The 18892-nt window shown below is 60.2% G+C and overlaps 2 protein-coding genes across 11 annotated transcripts in view; both read right to left on the reverse strand.

Annotated features, from left to right (window-relative positions):
- ATP2A1 (ATPase sarcoplasmic/endoplasmic reticulum Ca2+ transporting 1) overlaps positions 1-5771 on the reverse strand; it is a 14925-nt gene extending 9154 nt beyond the window's left edge. For 2 of the 3 annotated variants that reach the window (XM_045875231.3, XM_045875232.3), the window contains exons 1-6: positions 5452-5771; positions 5100-5117; positions 4635-4717; positions 3112-3216; positions 2272-2410; positions 251-331 (exon numbers count right to left, since the gene is read on the reverse strand). In XM_045875231.3, the coding sequence (XP_045731187.1) occupies positions 251-331; positions 2272-2410; positions 3112-3216; positions 4635-4717; positions 5100-5117; positions 5452-5569 (544 nt within the window). In that variant the 5' untranslated portion in view covers positions 5570-5771. Of the gene's footprint in view, positions 1-250; positions 332-2271; positions 2411-2901; positions 2991-3111; positions 3217-4634; positions 4718-5099; positions 5118-5451 lie in introns of those variants that run through there. The other variant, XM_064592931.1, reaches the window with a different exon arrangement.
- Positions 5772-9696: 3925 nt separating this feature from the next.
- SH2B1 (SH2B adaptor protein 1) lies at positions 9697-18568 on the reverse strand. Of its 8 annotated transcripts, none has more exons than XM_045875235.3 (10): positions 17729-17848; positions 14699-15729; positions 14281-14382; positions 13945-14036; positions 13654-13829; positions 11912-12124; positions 11502-11713; positions 11227-11398; positions 10661-10760; positions 9697-10483 (listed from the first exon to the last, which is right to left on the reverse strand). In XM_045875235.3, the coding sequence occupies exons 2-10, from the start codon at positions 15638-15640 to the stop codon at positions 10465-10467; spliced, it is 2028 nt and encodes a 675-aa protein (XP_045731191.1). In that variant the 5' UTR covers positions 15641-15729; positions 17729-17848; the 3' UTR covers positions 9697-10464. The 8 variants fall into 8 exon arrangements, with proteins under 8 accessions (XP_045731191.1, XP_045731189.1, XP_064449002.1 ...); XM_045875233.3 differs by having other exon boundaries at positions 11171-11398; XM_064592932.1 differs by lacking the exons at positions 10661-10760; positions 17729-17848 and adding an exon at positions 17913-18568.
- Positions 18569-18892: the final 324 nt, after the last annotated feature.

Below are 18892 nucleotides of genomic sequence, written 5' to 3' on the forward strand. Positions count from 1 at the left end.
AGGAAGGATGGGGTCGATGACCGCCTGGAGACCGGGCACAAACGTCCTGCCGTCTCCCATGAGCCCTTGGGTTTCAGGCTCGCGATGGTGAACAAAGCTGAGGCATGCTCATGTCACTGGTGTGCTAGGGAGCCAGGAGGGCCTGGCTGTTCTCTTTCATCCACCTGGAGTTTCATCCCTGTGTGTCCACCCAGCTCCCCACCTCATCCCCACGCCCCCTTGAGGCATCCTCCCACCCGGCCCACCGGACCTGTCAGGATGGACTGGTCAACCCGGAGCGTGGTGGATTTGATGGTTAGGATGCGGATATCTGCGGGGACTTTGTCCCCCACTGTGGAGACAGTAGACGAGAGTGAAGTCAGTTGAGAAAGGAGTTTTCTTCCTTCCCAAGAAAAGCCCGATCTTTGTCTGACTACCACACCGCGTCCTTCAGGTCGCTGGGGCTGGGTGCCCACCCCGGGCTTGAGTCGGGCCCTTGGCGTGGGCTCCTGTAGCCCCAGCAAGCGTCCCCCTCTCAACACTCATTCCAACTGCCCCCTTGTTTCTTTTCTCCCCTCCGTGGGCTGTGAGCCCGCGAGAGGGCCTGGCGCATGGCCTGGCACATAGCATGTGTTCAATAAACATCTACGCTGAGTGGCTGAAGGGAGAATTAGGAACGATCCAGTTGTGTAATGAGACAGCAAAACAGAGAGGGAAACGAGGGAGAAAGGTGGGGAGAGAAGGGCAAGAAAAGAACTAAAAGAAACAGGGTGAATTTGAGAGATGCGCCTCAGAGGGGACAGGAGGTCGTGGAATCACAGGGGGGACATGGGGGAACAGGAAGAACCAGGAGAAAATACGAGAATTGAGGAAAACTGTGTCGAGCAGGACAAAAGGTGGAGACAAGGGATGGGTGAGAAGAGCAGGAGCTACGGGAGAGGGAGGAACCGAAGGGGCGGATGGGAGAAGTCCCACAGGGCCTGGTGGAGACTGCCCAGCAGAAACCTGCCGGGCCCTGGTCTGCACACCCGAGGGAAGGCAGGCAGCCACAGTGGGTGAGGTGAGGGGGCCGGGGAGATGGGCAGGAGAGACGGAATGGCGGGGCAGGAGGGAGCCGAGCAAGAGTGGGGGGGGCAGGCCACAGCAGATGCACGGGAGGGGGTCACCCCAGGAAACCACCTTGCAGGTAGGCTGACAAGGCGGATGATGCCCCCCCCCCCCCCCCGGGACTTCAGGGCCTTTGAGGAGGCTAATCGCCTCCCAGGGCCTCTGCCTCACCCCACCTAGTCCCACCGATGGTACTGGGGACGGGGTTTGTTGGGCCGCTTTCCTTTCCCTTTTTCTAAGGTTCCTCCTCCTGGGCCAGAGGAAGCTGACAGAGGAGGGAGGAGGTCTGCCACGGAGTTGGGCGGGACACCCTGTCACCCAAGCCCAAGCGATATTTATAGACATTCATGGCGCTGTGACTCCAAACTGTCACCAGGGCAGGACGGCCCTATGATGGTGCCCCGGGGTCTTCAGCCCGCCCTCCCTCCCTCTCCCTAGGCCTCCCGTGGTGGCAACTGGGGAGTCTAGTGGAGGCAAGCAGGCCTAGATACTTTCCCCTCTGCCAGGGGCCTGGAGAGGTGGGAAGGCCTGTGCAGGGCAAATATAAAAAACGCTGAAGGGGGCAGAATCCCAGTAATCTTAGCCACTCGGCCCCCACCCCTCCCTGGTCAGGCATTAAGTGTCCCTCACCGGAGAGGCGGGGCCCTTCCTTGAGCTCCCCTCCTCCCAGGTCCCGTGCTCCCTGCTGGGGCCTGAGTTTCCCTTACATGGTTGGGGGCTTGAGCCTTCAGCCCCCCTCCTCCCTTCTACCCTTACTCCTTCCCCTTCAAGAGGCCTCAAGGGCACCAAGAGGTCAAGATTTAAAGCTGACCAAGCTTGGGGGTGGGTGGAAGGAGAGAGAAGCCAGGCCTCAGGAGGGGGGTGGAGACAGGACCATTGGCAGGGACTGGGTTCCACCTGTTGCTTGCAAGTGCAGGGGGAGAGGAGGGGGAGCAGGGGGTCCGTCTGAAGCGTCAGGGACAGGACTGGCTGTTCCTGCTGAGACTCTGACAGGGAGGGGTGCTATGGCCATGGTGCCCTGGGATGACCTCCTGAGGAGTCTGAGAAGGAGAAGCAAAGACTCTGCCATCCCGGCTACCTCCCAGACAGCAGAATCCCCCCCACACCCCCCGGCCTCACCATACGCATCCTCTCGGCCTCGAAGTCAAGGTCTCCCTTCCTGGACTACTCACTCCCATCACTCACCGGCCACCTCCACGATGTCCCCGGGGACAATGTCCCGAGCCTTGATCCTTTGCACTGACTTGCGGTCAGCCCGGTAGACTTTCCCCATCTCGGGTTCATATTCCTTCAAAGCCTCGATGGCATTCTCTGCATTACGCTCCTGGGGGGACAGGGTGGAGGAGATGAGGGTCATCAGAGGGAGGAGGAAGGTTGTGGAATGGGAGGGGACTGGCCGGGCAGGATTAGGAGGGGCAGGGGCCAGAGTCCTGGGGGAAACAGGGACATGACAGAGGAAGAGGCAGGTCACGCAGTCCTGGCTCCTGGCATCGGGGAGTAGACAAACCCTGCATGAGGGTAGGTGTGTGTGTTGAGGAAACTGTCATTTATGGCCTAAGACAGGTAAGGAGGTTCAGAGGAGAGAAGAAAAGAGAATCAAAAAATCAGCAAGCAAGGGACAGGAAAAGTAGAAGGTGATAAGGGAAGAGAAGGAAAACCAAGCTAGCATTTATTGACCTGCTACTATATGCCAGGCACAGGGCTGGGCACTCCACAAGCATCATCCTGTTCCATCTCAGCACAGCTCAGGGGCAGGATTATTAGCCCCATTTTACGAGTGAGGACACTGAGGCTGAGAGAGGTGAAGGAACTTGCCTGGGTTATGGAGCCAGCTAGTGACAGTGGGAATGCCGGCCTCCCGTCGGCCTCCCGTCTCTTTCCCGCACTCTATCCCCTTTCCAAACTGGGCATTGGGAACAGAGAACACTTCCCAGAGGAAGTGACGGAGGAGGAGGAGACTGGGAGGGAGGCTGGCTTTGTGTTTAGTGTCAGGATGTGAAGGAGTGAGGCGGGGTCACAGCTAACCTGCCAAACCCCCACGATGGCGTTGGCAATGAGGATCAAGAGGATGACAAAGGGTTCCACAAAGGCAGTGATGGTCTCTTCGCCTTCCTCAAACCAGGCCAGCACCTGGGGAGCAGGGGAGGGAGACTAACGGTAATAAAGCCCCTCCAACACATAAAGAAGGGTAATGAGAGCACAAACGTGCGCAGGAGCAAACGGGGCTGGGCATTGCAAGGATACAGCAGCCCCTCATCGGATTGAGGTTCCACACACTCCAAAGTGCAGACTCACACGAGCGCTGCCGCCGCTCTCATGCAGTGGGAACCGGCAGGTGTAGACATGCACAACCCGGGGTTTAACTGGGCATGCTTTCGGGTTTCCCTGGCCAGGTTGTTGGACTGCAAACAAAGCTCACAGGACACCCAGGCCAACGAACCCTGCAGCCACATCCATCCCACAGGAGCCAAAACTCCATAGGGAAAACCCTGTGGTCCTTGCAGACGCCGGGGGGAGGGGGGGGGCCGCACAGCCCTCCCCAACAGCCCAAGGCAGGGAAGCTCCAATTTCATGAGGGAGCAGGAGGGGGGATAGTGTTACGGGGCCTCCTGTACACACCCCACCCCAGCTGTTGCCACTGCCAGGCAACAGCCACAGGCAAATGTCAAGGAGCAAATCTGAGAAGGGAGAAGGGAGAAGGGAGAAGGGAGAAGGGAGGCCCTGCCAGCTAGTACTCAGGGGCCCACAGGGCCTCCATGAAGGAGACCCGGGGACAGGGAGACTTCTTTGCCCCCAGTCTTGTCTTCCGGCAGGACTAAGATGTTAAGGAAGAAACTCCAGGAGGCAGGCAGGCTGCTGGGGGGGGGGGGGGTGCTGGGGGGGGGGGGAGCTCTGGGGCCAGAGAGGTGGCGGCCCTGCGCCTGCGAGGGGCCCCCCGGGGAGGGCGGGCAAGGTCAGGCCGGGCGGGTGAGGAGGGGGTCCCAGGAGTTCCAGCCCTGATGGGCGGCGGGCAGCGGAGCCCGGGGACAGGTGAGGGGCCCGGCTGGGCCTTCGGGCGCACTCGGAGGCACCCTCACACCAGCCGCTCTTTCCCGCCTCTGGGAGGAAGTCTTCGCCGCGACCAATCGGCGCCAGGAGGGCGGGGCGGGGGCGCCAGGAGGCTCGGGGATTGGTGGAGCGGCTGCGCGCCCCGGGGCATGCCGGGAGCAGTGGTGGCCGGAGCGCAGGCGAGTCTGAGTCTGAGCCTGAGCCGGGGAGCCCGGCGCTTGGGGGGTAACCCGAGCCCTTGAAGCCCTTGAAGCTGCGGGGGTGGCTTAGCTTCAGTGTTTTGGCTGAGAACACCCTTAAAGCTTAAAATAAAACCCGCCTGTGGGGTGTGGAGGAGGACCGAGGCGTACGCGCATCAGCGCCCCCCGCCCCCCTCCGTCTGGAAGAGGATGCTGAGGGCTTGGACCAGAGGAGCTGAGGAGGCGGAGCCCCCCGCCCGTAGATGCTCCAGAGCCCCGACCGACACCCCAGCCGGCCCCCAGATGCCTGCCCACACTTACGAAGGAAATGCAGGCGGCCAGGAGAAGGATCCGCACCAGGAGGTCTTCAAACTGCTCTACCACCAACTCCCACAGGGACTTCCCTGGGGGCAGAGGCAGGGGAGGGGGCCCCTCCGGGTTAAGGTCTGGCGGATGAATGGCTGGGACTCTAAGTGCGGGCTGGGATCCAGGGCCTGAGAGTGGCCTGACTTCCAGCCCAGGCCTCTTGGTACTGAGAGGGGACTGAGGGAGCTCACTAGGAGTCCAGAAACAGGCTCCTCAAAGTGGTAGTGGGCAGTTAGTTGCTCAAGGGCTGGAGGCCTCATGGAGAAAGTGCTTGGAAACTCCTGTCCCCAGCCAGACTCTAACCTCTGGGGAGGGTATTTGCCTCAGGAGTCAGTAGGGAGAAGGTGGGGAGAAGGGAGTGGGGCACGGTTGGCGGGGAGGGGGGGTCATTAAGAGAGCTTAGGGATTCCAGTAACTTACCTTCTTCAGTAGGGAGCTCTACCCAGGGAAAAAAGAAGAAAAGGACATATTCATTTGGGGTTCAGTCTAATGCCTCCCACACCCAGGATTCTGGCTAAGGTAAGAGAATCAGGCCACCAAAAGGGCATCTGAGGTTCACCAAGGTCATCCCATAAACCTCCCCAAACTCTGAGTCTCAGGGACCTTGTCTTGTCAGTATCCTCTTACCCCCTGCAGTCACTGGACCATGGCCCAGCTCTTCCCTAAGGTACTCTGGAGGGAGAGACTCCAGTGTGTGTGTGTGTAAGTGTATGTGTTTGTGTTGTGGGGGAGCAAGAGGGCATTACTGGCCTCTCCTCCAAGAGACACTTACCATTGGGGCCGTATTTCTCCAGATGCCGCTTCACTTGGTCCGGGCTAAGGCCTGTAGTCTCGCTCACCCCAAAATAGGCCAAACATTCTTCTGTGGTCTTGGAGTGTGCAGCCTCCATTGTGCTCCCTTCCTGGGGGCCAGGGGGTGGTGCGCTCCTTCTGGGGGGGTTCTCACGCTTCGGGGGCCTTCCTCAGTGTACACCTGCCTGTTTGTCTGGGGTTCTTGGTTTTCTCTCCTGCCCCCCCCCACGTTTTGCTTCCTTCCACTAAACTCTGACCCCCGTCCCACTTGCAGCAGCCGGCCACCCCCCCAACTCCCAGCTGATCCTTATGAGGGAGTAGGGGGGGCCAGGCTCCCCCTCCAGATCAGGGATTGGCTGGCTAAGACTCCGGCAGGAGGGGTCAGAAGAAAGATATTTCTGCTGACAGAGGGGGAACAGTGGGGCTGCAGCCTGAGATGTCACTCATGAGGGAAGCTAAGGTGGCCCCAGCCCCAGGGAAGGGGGGCGCAGGGAGAGACTTCACTGTCTGTGTTTTGCTGACCCCTCCCTCAGTTGCCTGGACTTCCTCAGTTGTACCGAATTTCCTGTTCCAAAGTCATCCCTGCAGTTCTTCACCCGCCTACTCCCGGGCCTCCACCTTTCTCTTTCCCCTACTCCCTCCCATCCCACCCACTCTCAACCTGTTTCTATTGCCACAGTCTCCTTCCTCACCCAGTTTGCTGAAAGGGCAGCAGATACTCCAACCTTCAGGGGACAGGAGAGGGGGACAACATCCTTTGGGGGCCAGAGGAAATGGCTCTAGAGGGACAAGGGGAAGTAGGGAGGGGAGAGGGTCAAGGGGACAGGGCAGAAGACGGTAACCCTACCCTCGGGAGGGGTTGCTGCAGCCATCAACAAGGGATTTAGTGTCCAAGCCCTGGTGAGCAAAGCCAGGACTGCCTGTCTCTCCCCCAAACTACCCCCCCCATCGCTCTAACTCAGCTTCTGGAAACATAGCCTTTGGGGGCCCCCCATCCCTGGCAGGGAATCCCCCCAAGAAATGGGGTACCCAGGCAGCCAGGTAATCCAAGAGGCTACAGAATGTGCTGATGGCAGAGGGGGAAAGATCAATGTTTCACGATGGGGGCAGGAGTCACCCCAAGTCCTGGAATGAGGACTAATCCCCCACTGTGTTAACTCAAGGGGTTCACATGGCAGACCCCAGATGGTGTGTAGTCCACACTCCGCCCTGGCCCTGAAATATCTCCTCCAGGGGAGAGAGGATCAGAGGCTGTGTGCTCAGGTGCTGGGCATACCCCAGGGGAAGAGGCGTAAGGGAAGAAGGGGTGTCAAGGAAAGGGGGCTGGGAAGCTGGATAGAGCAGAGGCTCCGGGCCAAAGGAATGGGGCGGGGGCAGATTGATGGGGACAGGTCTAGGGGAAATAAGGACAGAACAGAGCTGGGGAAAGAGAGGGCTGCCAGGGTCAGAGGGAAGTCTGGGGAGCAGTGGGGAAAAGGGACAGCAGGGGGCTGGCATGCAGCAGCCAGGTGGGTGGGGGCCCAGGGCTGGGTGCAAAGCCACAAGTTGTTGCTGAGCGGCTGGCCTTGGTGTCAGCTTCCTCGTGGAAGCAGCTGCTCTGAGCCCCCCACCCCCACCCCTGCTCCTGGATGGGGGCATCTTTTGGTTACTATCAGGGCAGCTGCTGGAGGAGCAGACCCAGGGTAGCCTGGGCTGTGGGCAGGGGAGGAAAGGGGGGACAGAGAGAGGAGAGAGCTTCAATGAGAGTTAGCAGTGAAAGGTCAGGGAGGGGAAGAAGGAGCCTCAAGTCCTTCCTGCGTCCAGGCCTCCAGCTTGCTGAGATGGACAGTCAGAGGAGTGTGGGCCACTGAAAGGGTTCTCCAGGCACTCAAGTTCCTGAGCAGATGATGGCAGAGGAGACAGCGGGAGAAGGAAAGGGAAGCCTCACTTTGGGGAACAGGCAGGTCAGCAGGGGTGGATGGCACTTAAGGAATTAGCCCCCCATATTTATCCCTTCCTCTGCCTGGACTTGGGCGGGGGGAGCCTCCCAGGTGAGTTGAGGACATGGTGCTCCTTCCCTCCTCCTTTTCATGGTTCCCACAAACCTCTCCCTTGAGCTGTGACCTGAGGAGGGGGGCTCAGACAATGGGGTCGCATCCGCAGGCACTTCTATCTGGCCCAGCACCCACCTTCTTAGGCCAGAGTCAGGCTCAGCATCTGCCAGGCCTTTTGGTGCTCTCTGGCTTCTCCCTGCCACCACCTGGAGGAGTGACCGGGCACTGTCTGAAAGGAACAGGAATGCCCAAACGTGGAGAAGGGGGAGAAGACTGGAGGGATTGAGGCTTCAGGGGAGCTGAGAGCAGGAGGCTGAGGACAGGAGGCAGGCTTTACAGCTCGCTGCCGCTAGCGGGGGCCCTTTAAGGTGACCCCTCCCACCTCCCCCAACTTCCCAGGGGGGAAGCTGAAGCCAGTGAGGGACAGCCACCCGACTGGATCTGCAGAAGGTGGAGCTGCAGAAGGCGGGCCATCAGAGGGGAGGACAGGGAGGCTGGGGGGTGTGGACGGGGATGGAGGAAGGCACTGGTTCTCTTGGATCCCTCCCCCGGGGGTCTCCAAGGTGTTCCTCCCCTCCTAGGAGGGCTGCAGCTGGGAATGGGAGAAGCCTGGCTCTGGACAGGGACATAGAGCCTGGCCGGTCCCTGGCCAGTCCCGAACTTCAGCTCAACCATCCTTAAAGGGAGGCTTAGAGGGAAACAGTCTCTTAGGCTCCTCCAGCCAGGGCATGCAAATCTTGGGGTGGGGGGGATGCTCCTTGGCCCCCTCCCCCACCCCTCTTCAGTAGGCAAGTCCCTGAGGTTGGCAGGGTTTCAGGGGAGGGGGAGCATCGCAGCACCAGCTGCTGCTAGATTAGGAGGGGATCAGGTCCTGCTTACCCTGGGGCGTCAGAACCTTCACTCACCACCTCCTTTTCCAGAACACAGCACCCAGCTCGCCAAACCATCCCCTCCTTTGCAAGGCCAGTTCTATCCCCAGTCTCCTGAGGTCAAGGTTTGGGGGAGCCCCAGGGATTAGACAAAACTGGGAGAGCCAGCAGGCTTCCCCCCGCTAGCCCCCAGCCTGGGTGGCCTGTGAGCCCAGCTGTCTCCTGTCCATCTCCCAACAGGACGCAAGGCCCAGAATAGCAAGGTCATAAGCATGGCTAGGGCCTCCTGGAGGGGGGGACAGTGGCTGAGGGGCGCGAGAATATAGGCCCCATGCTGCCTGGGAAGGAAGGGCAGAGGCAGCACTGGGTGGTGAGGAAGGGAGCGGGCCAAGCAAAACAGGTGGGATTCCTCAGAACCTGGCCCCTCCTTGTGAGCACCTACCACCTGCAGAGCTGGGAAACCCAAGGGTGCCCTCCACTGGAGGGCACGGCTGCAGTTCAGTTCAGAGAGCAGAGCGTGGGCTGAATGGGGGTGCTGCAAGGAGGGAGAGATGTTGCAAACTCATCCCCACGGGGCTGGGAAGGTCATGTGAGTGCAGTGGGCCAGTGGGGATGGAGCAGATGTGGAAGGTGGAGCACGTGAGGCTGGATCTTCGCATTTTCAGGAGAAGCCGGTAATCTGAACTTCTGGGTGAAATCCCAGTGGAAACGCTATCCAGGCCAAGCAGATCATGTCAGCAGCGCCAACCCAGATAAAACTTCCCACTTGACAGAGGAGGACACTGAGGCCTAGAGAGGCTAACACCTTGCCGAGGCCAAACAGCAAAGGAGAGGAAAAGCCAGGAGTGAAAGGCAGTGTTCTTTGTTATCTGCCCTCCAGCTTCCCAGCTTGGCCCCGGGAAGGGGGGCAGCGGCCTGCCCTCGGGCCCCTCTGCAGCCAGGCTCTGTGGCTGCCACATTACATCGCTCCCAACACAGCCATCGTGCCCCGGCCCCGGCCCGACAGTCTCTGCCTGCTTTCTCCCTAGGGTGGGAAGCCTTCACTCAGGAATTCGGAGCAGGAAGGGTCCTCAGATGTTGCCGATCCTGCTGCTCACTGTCCTGTCCCAGTAAGAGAACTTGGCTGGGGACCCTGGGAAGCACCGTTTGGCTCCGCCAACAGCACAGCCCACAGGGGAGCGATGGGCCCGAAAGCACGGGGCTGGAGGGCAGGGGCACTTGACCTGACCCAGCCTTCCGGCCTCTCAGCTCCAGAGTGGGCTGCCTTCCTGACCCGCCTGTCCCAGCCCCCACTGCAAACACTGGCCACAACCATCGCGATGGAACTGAGATAAACCCTTTTATTTATTTATGCTTTTCCATTTTGTTTAAAACAACAACAACAACCACCTTAATATAACTGACAGCCCTTCCCCCTCACCCCTCCCCGGGCTGGGGGGTGGTTAATGTGGAAATGGCCCCCAGGGGTGGGGCTGACCATAAGAGCCCCTCAGGGAGGTAATGGAGCCCAAATCCCCTGCCCAGGGGATGGGGCACCTGTAGTGTATGAACTGGGGAGTTAACAGGGCTCTCGAACCTCTTCTTGTACCAACATAGATGCCCTTGGCCATCAAGGGTCAGGAAGCACGTGGGGAGGGGATTCCTACCGCTCCTCTCCGTCCCTGCCCAGCCCCAATCTCACCAACGAAGGGCTGGGGAGCAAGAAGAGTGGAGAAAGCGCAGGGTGGGGTGTCTCACACGAAGGAGTACTGGTTATTGATGGCTCTGGGATGGCCCCCTTCTTCTCCATCGCCCCCTAGTGGTAACTGCTGGAGCTGCACCATCGCAGTGGCCCCCGCGGCCCCACCAGATCCGGCGCCTCCCTGGGCCTCCGCGCCTGGGGCTACGGCCTCTTCCAATTCAACCACGGGGACCAGCTCAACCACGGGGACCAGCTCTTCCTGGACCCCTCCACTGCCCGCTTTCTCTTTCTCTTGCCTCTCTTTGGCTGCTGCGGCTGCTGCTGCCGCCACTTCTGGCGCCCCCGACGCCTCTTCTGCCCCAGGATGTGGGGGATCTGTCCATGAAGGGGGCTCAGGGGGCTGGGGTGGGTCATGGGAGGTGTTCGGTTCTGGATAGGAATGGTAAGAAGACAGACTGTGGAGGGAGGCCAGCTCTGGCGGGGCCCTCCCCTGCACTCGTCCCCCCAGGAGCCATGTGCTATCTCCCCCACACCCCGTCTCCTGAGCAACCCCCCCGGCCATGGAAGATGGATCATGGGCGGCGGTGAGAGGGGGACCACACTTACACACAGTCACTCGCTCCGAAGGGCATGAGGGTGGAGGAGGCATCGGGGTAGCATCGATCTCCCTCGCACACCCCTGCATGGTTCCCGGCCTGCTCCCGGCCTGGGGGGGGGGGAGGGGCAACGTGGGGACAGATGGGACGTCGGGGTGGGGAAAAGGAGAGATCAGACAGGGACATCAGACACCAAGGGAGGAGGGGGTGGGGGATCAGACCAAGCATCCCCAAGAAGGACAGGCCCAAGGCAAGACCGACAAGGGGCAAAGACGAGGCCGAGGAGGATGGATCCAGGAGACACACAGGTGATGGAACACAGGGGTCTGATGGAATGGGAATGCACCAACCCGACTTCCACTTCCTCCCGGCTCCGGCACGGAGCCCTCTGCCTCCCTACGTCCTCAGTGTCCTGCTCCCCCTTCCAAAGCCCCGCACCCAGGGACCTTCACTACCCTACTCTCCCTCACGAAGCTGCTCCTCCTCACAGCCCCCCGCCCCGTCTTTCTGGCACACACACCTCCTCACTTCTTGGGTGCACGGGCACCTCCTCCCCTGCAGACCTGCTCTGCTCACCCTGCTGTCGCTGGGAGGACACGACATAGCTGACAAGAACAACGTCACTGGAGCCTCCAGACTCCAGGGGGATGGGGTGCACCCGGAAATGCTCGAGCATATCGAAAATGGACTGGAACCACAAGTGCTGGACCCGGCACTGACCCTCCTCGTTCAGCGACAGGCGCAGGTGCTGAGGGCAGGGCGGGCAAGGTGAGGCAGGAGCCCATGCCCCTGCCCGCCCCCCCACCCCCCTGCAAGCTCCCTGTGGGGAACACAGCCTTTTCCTCACTCACCTTGGCCTTGCCCTGGAAGTTGAAAGTGAGCACGTATTCGCCCCGCCTCGTCTCACTCTGCCGAACCAGGAAAACACCGTGGGAGCCGGCGCCTCCGGCTAGCACTAGCTGCGCGGCCTTGAGTCGAGAGAGCATCCCGTGGAACCAAGGGTACCCTGAGAGGGGCTGCTCCCCTTCGCCTCCCTCTGACTCCCCCTGGAACAGGAATGATCCTTCAGGAAGGAGAGAGGGAGGGAAACCAGGCTGTCAGGGAAGCCTCCCCCATCCTGGGAGAAGAGAAGCCTTGCTTTCCCTCCACCTGTCGCTCCCCCCTCCCCCCACCCGCCACCCCCGTCTGATCCCTCAGGATCCCGAGACAAGAGTTTCAGGAAGGCGGGCAACCGGGCCTGGAGGCAGACACACGCTCTCACCTCTGGTACCTGTGGCCGCTTCGGGAGTGTCCAGGGGTGGGTAGGGGGCTGCGAGTGGATGAACTGTGCCCGCTGGGGGCCCCTCTTCAATGGGGATGCGGGGGGGCAACTCTGGGGGAAGCAGTTCCATTGAGTCAAAATGGGAAGCAGCAATGGAAGCGGAACTGGGGGAGATGGATGCCGAGGGGCGGTCTGAAAGGCCCCCATAGGCCCCTGGAAAAAAAGGGAGGAGGGTGGAGTTGAGAACTGGAGAAACTACCCTGCGTGTGCCGGCAGTCAGCGGGCTGAGGTGCCCGCCCCTTCCTCGGGCACTGGCCCGTCGGTCGGACCCACGACTCCTGAGGCTCCAGGCACTGCTAAGGGGCCGCAGTGTTACTGCAAGGACGTCCTGGGATCCAAACGTGCCCGTTTTTTCTGAATCAACAGTTGAAATGACAGCGACTGTTACGGGGAGAATCCCTCAAGTATTCTCGCATTAAAGAGCATCCTTTTTTGGCCTACAGGACCAAGTCCCCAACTCTCAGAGGCATCAAAGGTCCTCCTTCTATTAATTGGCCCAACCCAACCACCCTTTCACGTTAGTTTGTATTCCCGGAGCCTCTGCGTGAGGCTGATCATCCCGTCTGATTCTCCCAAAGCTCCAGGGCTCTCCCTACCTCACGGCTGTGCTCTGGCCATCTGCTTCCTTCCTCCAAGCCCTGTTCTTTTCTGTCACCTCCCCTGTGTGGTATCCTGTCTATTCCACCTTCCCCGATTCTCTTCCTCCTCTGAGCTCCCAAGGCGCTTCCCACTTGTGCTGCTCAGAGGACATGAAGCACAGGCTCTCCACTTCGGAGTCCTGCTTTCCCCAGGGAGTGATAGCTCGTCAACTCAGCTAGACTGGGAGCCCGCAGAGAGGACAGGAAGCGCGTCTCAGGCATCTCTGGGTTTCCCCATCCTGCCCCAGAGCCTAGCACAGGGTCCAGTATGTACTCGGGCAGGCCCGAACCTACGAGAATGTCGTAGCTGTGTGTGGGGTCCGGAGAGCAGGGGGGCAGGGAGCAGACTGGCACAGCCCCGGTCTTTGTCAGGGCCTCTCAGGTGACCTCCGAAAAGCCATTTCCCCCTCCCTGGTCTTAGCTGCCTGAGGGGAATGGAAACGAGGGAACTTGGGAGGTCCATCCTAGCCCCAAGATTCTTCAATCCATCTGTTTACTCAGTGAGCACAGCCAGGGTGCCTGGCGCCACGAAACCTAAACTAGAACAGAGGAGCAGGACAAAGGGGATACTGGCATCTGGAAAGGTGAGCTGGGCCAGGCAGACGCATGTCTCTGGGCGTGTATGGTTGGGCCTGTGTACGTCCGGCCAAGAAGTAAAGAGTCAAGATCTGGTAGCATCGACATACGTACAGAGACGCAGAGTAAAAGCAAAACAAATACGTGAACGAAGTGTTCCAGAAGTTTGGGGAAGAGAGCTGTTCTCGCCAGCCAGAGCGGAGGTCTGCACGAGGCTTATGGCAAAGGAGGAAAGGCCAGGCACAGGAGGCTGGAAGGGAGTTGGCGTGGGGCTCATGCAAAGCGGGATGGGGATGGTTCTGAGTGGCCGTCTGTGGCGTGGCACGTCCTGGGACAAGTGAGACATTTGGTGGGAAGGGGTGGGCAGCTGAGGGGCAGGAATGGGGTGCATGGTCGAGTCGGGAGAGAGGGCCCGGGCCTGGTGTGGCGGGCTCCGAAGTCCACAGCCCTCTGAAGTTCTGCCCTTACCCTGCGACAGGCGGTCGTTGCTCTCGCTGGCTCCCAGCAGCAGATCCTGGCTGGGCAGACTCTCTGAGTGATTGAGGCAGGGCAGCTCCAGGCTGTCTGTGTTCTCCCTTGTAAGGAATGAGGTCCCAGGGGCCAGGGGGAGGGTCATGGGGCGGGGACTGGTGGCAGGGCAGGGTCTGCGGAGACAGAGACAGGGAACATGGTGCTGTGAGGACACCCAGCAGGGGAGAGGCCCCAGGCTGCTCCCCTGCCCCACCTGGGCCCCTCGGTGACAGCAGGCAGGCTCCTCACCCCGGGCTCAGGCACTCTTGGATGTCAGACACCCAGGCCTTCACATGCAGAGCATCGGCTGTCTCCAGGATGTACTCCGAGGGGCCTTCCACCTGTGAGGACAAGAGCAGGCCCACAGGCCACTTCCAGGTCCAGGGGCCGTAAGCCAACCCTAAGGAGAACGAGAACATCCTCCCCCTCTTCCCTCCTCCTGGGGAAGCTACAGCCCCAGGGACACGCTCTCCAGGCCCTGGACACACAGGCACCTCTTTCCACGAAGCCCCTGGCTTCAACCTGCTACGCAAGCTTGCTCCCCAGGACGAGCGCTCCACAAGGGCAGGAGCCCAGAGCTCCTACCTTAACCACAAACGTGTTCTCCCGGTCGGGCATCTCCAGGGCTGTGGTCGTCCGCACGTCCGTGATGGTAGAGCAGGGAATGCTGAGTCGAGGCCGAGACGCCTGGGCGGGGAAAGAGAACAAGATCCAAACTGTTGGTGTGCAGGGACCACCTCTCACTTCCCTCCAGAGATCTGTCCTCTTTCCTTCTCTGTCCTAAGGGAGTTAGACAAAGGGTCCTAGCACTACTTTTCCAGTCCGGCCCACAGCTACTACCCCGGAGTCAAGAGCTAGCTTTAAAAACCAAAGTGAGCAATAAAACAAAACTAAACTGAACCAAACCCAAGCGAGCAAAGCTAAGCACGTGGGCTGTTCCACTCTGGTGGCTGTTCCACTCAGTCGCCCGCTCCCAGTCACCCACCCTCCTCGGGGGCCTCACCTTGGGCGGTACAAAGAACTCCAGACGACTTCCTCCTCCTCCTTCTCCTTCGCTTCGGAGCAGTAAGCGACACTTCTGCCACTGAGGCTGCCCTCCTCCCCCCGAGGTAGGCCCAGCTGCCCCTCCTCCTCCCCGGCCCACTCCAGCTGGGTCAGGGGCTGCCTCTTCAGCCCCCATGAAACTCAGCAGCTCTTCCCTCTGCACCATCCCTGCTCCATCCTTCAAGGCCCCCCCTCCCCGACTGAGTCTCAGCCTCTCAAATCGGTGAGTCCATCGGTCCCCAGGGGATGTTCCATCACTAACCAGTCCCCTGCCAATGGTCCCGGCCCCGCCAGAGGAGTTGGAGTTGCTGTTTCCACCCAGGACTGGGGGGCCTGATGAGGTCTCAAGGGGCCCGGCCGGGGAGGGAGGGTCAACCGTCCCCCGCCACTGCAGGATGCCACGGACTGAACCGCGGACGGAGCGACCCACTGAGCGGAGGGAGAAGCGTTTCTTTAGCTTCGGCTTCGAGGAGGTCGTAGAAGAGGAAGAGACTGAGGAAGGGAGGGGGCCGGCCAGGTCCTCAGATGATCGAGAAGGGCCCAGCACAGCCAGGGGCCCGCCCACCCTGCAGCTCTCAAGGGACAGGTCATGTGGCGGGATCTCCGCAGCAGGACTCAGGGGTGCCAGGATGGGTGGCGAGAGGGAGCCGGAGGCCCGGGCCACCTCAGCTTCAAAGTGCTGCAGGAAGAGTTCGGCAAAACGGCGGGAGAAGGCAGCCTCAGCCCCGGGCCCTGCGTACTGGGGGTGGGAGGCCAGGTAGAGGCGAAAACGGCGGGCAAAATCCAGGGCAGCAGCCCGGGCATGGGACTCGCAGAACTCCCGCCAACTAGGAGGAGGGGGTGGTGGCAAAGGCGGAGGAGAGGGGGAGGCCCCATCCTCCGGGGAAGGGGCACCATTCATGACGGTCCCCAGGAGGCAGAGAGGGGGAGCCTGTGGGGAGGGGCAGCAAAGAGGGAAGCGGCCAGAAGACACGGGGTGAGCGGCAGCAGCTGCAGAAGGAAGAGAGGCACATACACCGAGTCACTGCTGAGGGGGGACTGGGGGCCGAGCCCCGCCCCCAGCCGGACTCCCCACTCTGGCCAGGACTCCTTGGAGAGCCAGGGGAACACCACACCGCCCCCCCTTCCCTTTCCCAGATCCTCACACCGGCTGGCTCCCCGGGATCCAGCCCCGCACCTTCCCTGCTGCCTTCCCCACCCCACTCCCCCTGGCTCGGGTTCCAGGAGTGACAGACGGCCGTGGAGCACCTTCCTCTAGAAAGGAATCTTTATCACTCATGCCACCTCCCTTCTCTAAAACAGGTCCTTCAAGATTTATCACATGCTTCCCATGTGCTGTTCTTACCTTTCCCTGCAACAGGCTTTAATAACCTTGACAACAGAGGAGGAAACCAACGCTCAGAAAAGTTTCAGAACTCCAAGCCTACGGCTTTGCCCACTGCACAGTGCTCGTCCCCAGGGACTGGCTGCCCCGGCCTCAGGCACGGCCCCTCACTGCCCCAGCTCTCAGGGGAGCTAGGTCTGTAGCACTTACAGACCCTGCCTCAGGGGTCCTGAGGTCCAGCTCTGAGGAGGGAGGCTGCTCAGGAAGGAGGATGGATGGATGATGGATTGGACCGCACTTGTCCTGAAGGCGGACCCCAGGGCCCAGCACCCCGGCACCCCAGCACGGTGTGACCGAGGCTCGGAATGGTCACAGCCCGCTTCTTTGGTGCCCCTTCAGCCTGGGGCCCAGAGGCAGCAGCACCAGGCAGGGAAAGACTGTGGGTTGGGTCAGAGCAAGTCTCTGTTGGCCACGAAGTAAATAAAACATAACAGGGAGTTGGGGCTCTAGGCTTTTTCACTTCCTCTTCTTTCACTGGGGAGTGTGCCCTAAAGGCTGGTTAGCCTGGTGGTTAAGGCGATGGGATCTGGAGTCGGACTTGGGATGAAATCCCAGCTCTGCCACCTATTAGCTGGGTGATCTGGAACAGATTGTATGTCCTCTCTGAAGTGCAGATTTATAGCTATAAAGCAGAGCTAATGATCCCTAACCCATAGAATCGTTGGGAGAATTAAATGGAACATGTCAGGGCTCGACACAAAGTAAGCACACAATAAATCACCGCTATCATTACTATCTTTATGGGTTCCAATTCTTCTAAAAGAGAAATGAAAAAAGAAGAGGCCTCCCAAGATCTTACAACTAGCAAGTGGCAGAGCTGGGCATGGCATTTATAACCCATGGCTCTTTGTTAGTGTTCCTCCCCCATATTATACTGGAAGATGACTGGCACCAGGACTGGGGGGGGCGGGTGGGAAGCTCAGGAAAGTCTCCCCAAACCTCAGACTCCTGTTCAGACCGACAATCAGCGACCCCTCCCCTTCCTCCTTGGCCTAGACCCTACACATTCAGATGGCTCCAGCCGCAGGGACAATTCCAAACCAACGAGAAGAAGCCAAGAGATGCAAGAGTCATGGAGCACAGGGGAACCGAGCCAAGAAGTGCAGACACAGCAGGGAGACCAATCTCCAGGCAGAGGCCACCTCAGCTCACACAGGCCCACCCAACCCTCTGCACCACAGGCAGACCCAGCCCCCTTCAGGCCCGCTGACCCTGCGGCTCCTGAGCTGGTGACTCAGTTTCTCTTCTGCCAAGCAGGACTCAGACACATTTTCCCGGTGCACCTGCCTCTTGGCTCAGTTCTCAAATTTCCCGAAGGGCGGGTGGTGGAGGGTGCAGGCTCCGCTCCCGGCTCGGACCCTCTGGGCCCGGTGGTCAGTGCACTCCGACCCGCTCCTACTCCCTGGACACCCTCGACCCACCCATTCCCCGGAGCCGCAGCCTCCTCGGGACCAGCCCCGTCCGCGGCACTCTGCGGAGCCGAGCACCCCTCCCGCCTCTGGCCCCCCTACGCCCGCCCCCACCCAGGGCTCCTCTCAGGCGCCGGGGCCGGGTCGCGGAGAGGGAAGAGGTACTTGAAGAGGGGGGTTCCGGTTCCGGTCCCACCTGCATCTCGGTCCCCGCGGTTTGCTCCGGCGGCGGCGGCAGCTCCCGCTCCCTGCCCCTCCCCCCGCACTCCGCGACTAGCTCCCAGGCCGCCTCTGCGCAGGCGCCGGGACCCCTTTTCCCGTCACCGAAGGAAGCGACCATAGAGAAGAGCGGCGAGAGGGAAGGGCACCTAAACACTCACTTCCGCCATCCTCCTCTTCCGCGCAAACCCTTCGAGGCCTGAGAGGAGGGGGTTCTCTGGAGGCTCAGGGGCTTCTCCGGTTGCACCTAAAAGGGACCGCAAAAGCCACCGTAGGAAGGGGTTCCCAGCAGGTGCCTCCCGGAGGAAGCTCGGCACAAAGGAGAGGTGTCAGCCGTAGAGAAGCCAGCTTAGGGGATAGAGTCCCGAGGCCCTGTTGTAGGCTAGAGTAGCCACCGGCTACCGGAAACCAGCGAGATGAGGCGGCTCTTTGCAGGGCCCGCCGCCGCCTAGAGCGCCTGGCCCTGCGGCTGAGGGGTTCGCGGACACCGCCCCCAACGAGCCCTGCGAGGGAAGACGCGGGTGACCTTGGTTGAGGCCCCGCGAAGAGGCGGAGCCTGAACTTACGACCTTGGCTGCGCTGAGCAAAGGGACTGGAGGTCTAGTAGGTTCCATCTGAGACGGAACATAGAGGGCAGAAATAAGGAGATCATTTTGGGCGTGCCTGTGGGACGTCAGGGGGCAGGTGGACATACGGTCTGGAGCTCAGTAAACACATCAAGGCCAGATACAGACATTGGGAATCGTTAAGGTATAGAGAGTTGTTGAAATCATGAGCAGGGGCAATTCCAAACCAACGAGAAGAAGCCAAGAGATGCAAGAGTAGGGTCTGTCACTGACCCAGCTCCAACTGGCCTAAGGAATAGGGGAATCTTGGCTGAAGTAATTGAAAAAAACGGATTGCGCTTCTTCAGGAACAGCTGGAAAAAAAAAAAAAAAAAAGCCAAAAGCTATGAGGAATTTGCGGTTCACCTTCTCTAGCCTCTGCTTTCCCCATGCATTTGGCTTCACTCGCAGGTAGGCCTACCTCAGTGGCAAAATGGCTTTACATGGCTCCAGACTGAAGTCCCAATAGCTTAACAACTCAAGTAGAAGGAACCTGCATTTCTGAGATTTGCAATAAAATTTCCAGAACTGACACC

This window comes from Mirounga angustirostris, unplaced genomic scaffold (assembly GCF_029215605.1).
Source record: "Mirounga angustirostris isolate CCGP_5_RB_7025 unplaced genomic scaffold, mMirAng1.0.hap1 SCAF_5, whole genome shotgun sequence".
Taxonomy (NCBI): domain Eukaryota; kingdom Metazoa; phylum Chordata; class Mammalia; order Carnivora; family Phocidae; genus Mirounga; species Mirounga angustirostris.

What these genes read in the sequence shown, in the direction of transcription:
- SH2B1 (XM_064592932.1), bottom strand. Translation starts at nt 15,640, where the DNA reads ATGAATGGTGCCCCTTCCCCGGAGGATGGGGCCTCCCCCTCTCCTCCG. An exon ending in CAAGAGTGCCTGAGCCCGGG is followed by an intron (nt 13,830 to 13,944) that starts GTGAGGAGCCTG and finishes CTGTCTCCGCAG; the next exon opens with ACCCTGCCCTGCCACCAGTC. An exon ending in ACTTCCAGGGCAAGGCCAAG is followed by an intron (nt 11,399 to 11,501) that starts GTGAGTGAGGAA and finishes CCCTGCCCTCAG; the next exon opens with CACCTGCGCCTGTCGCTGAA.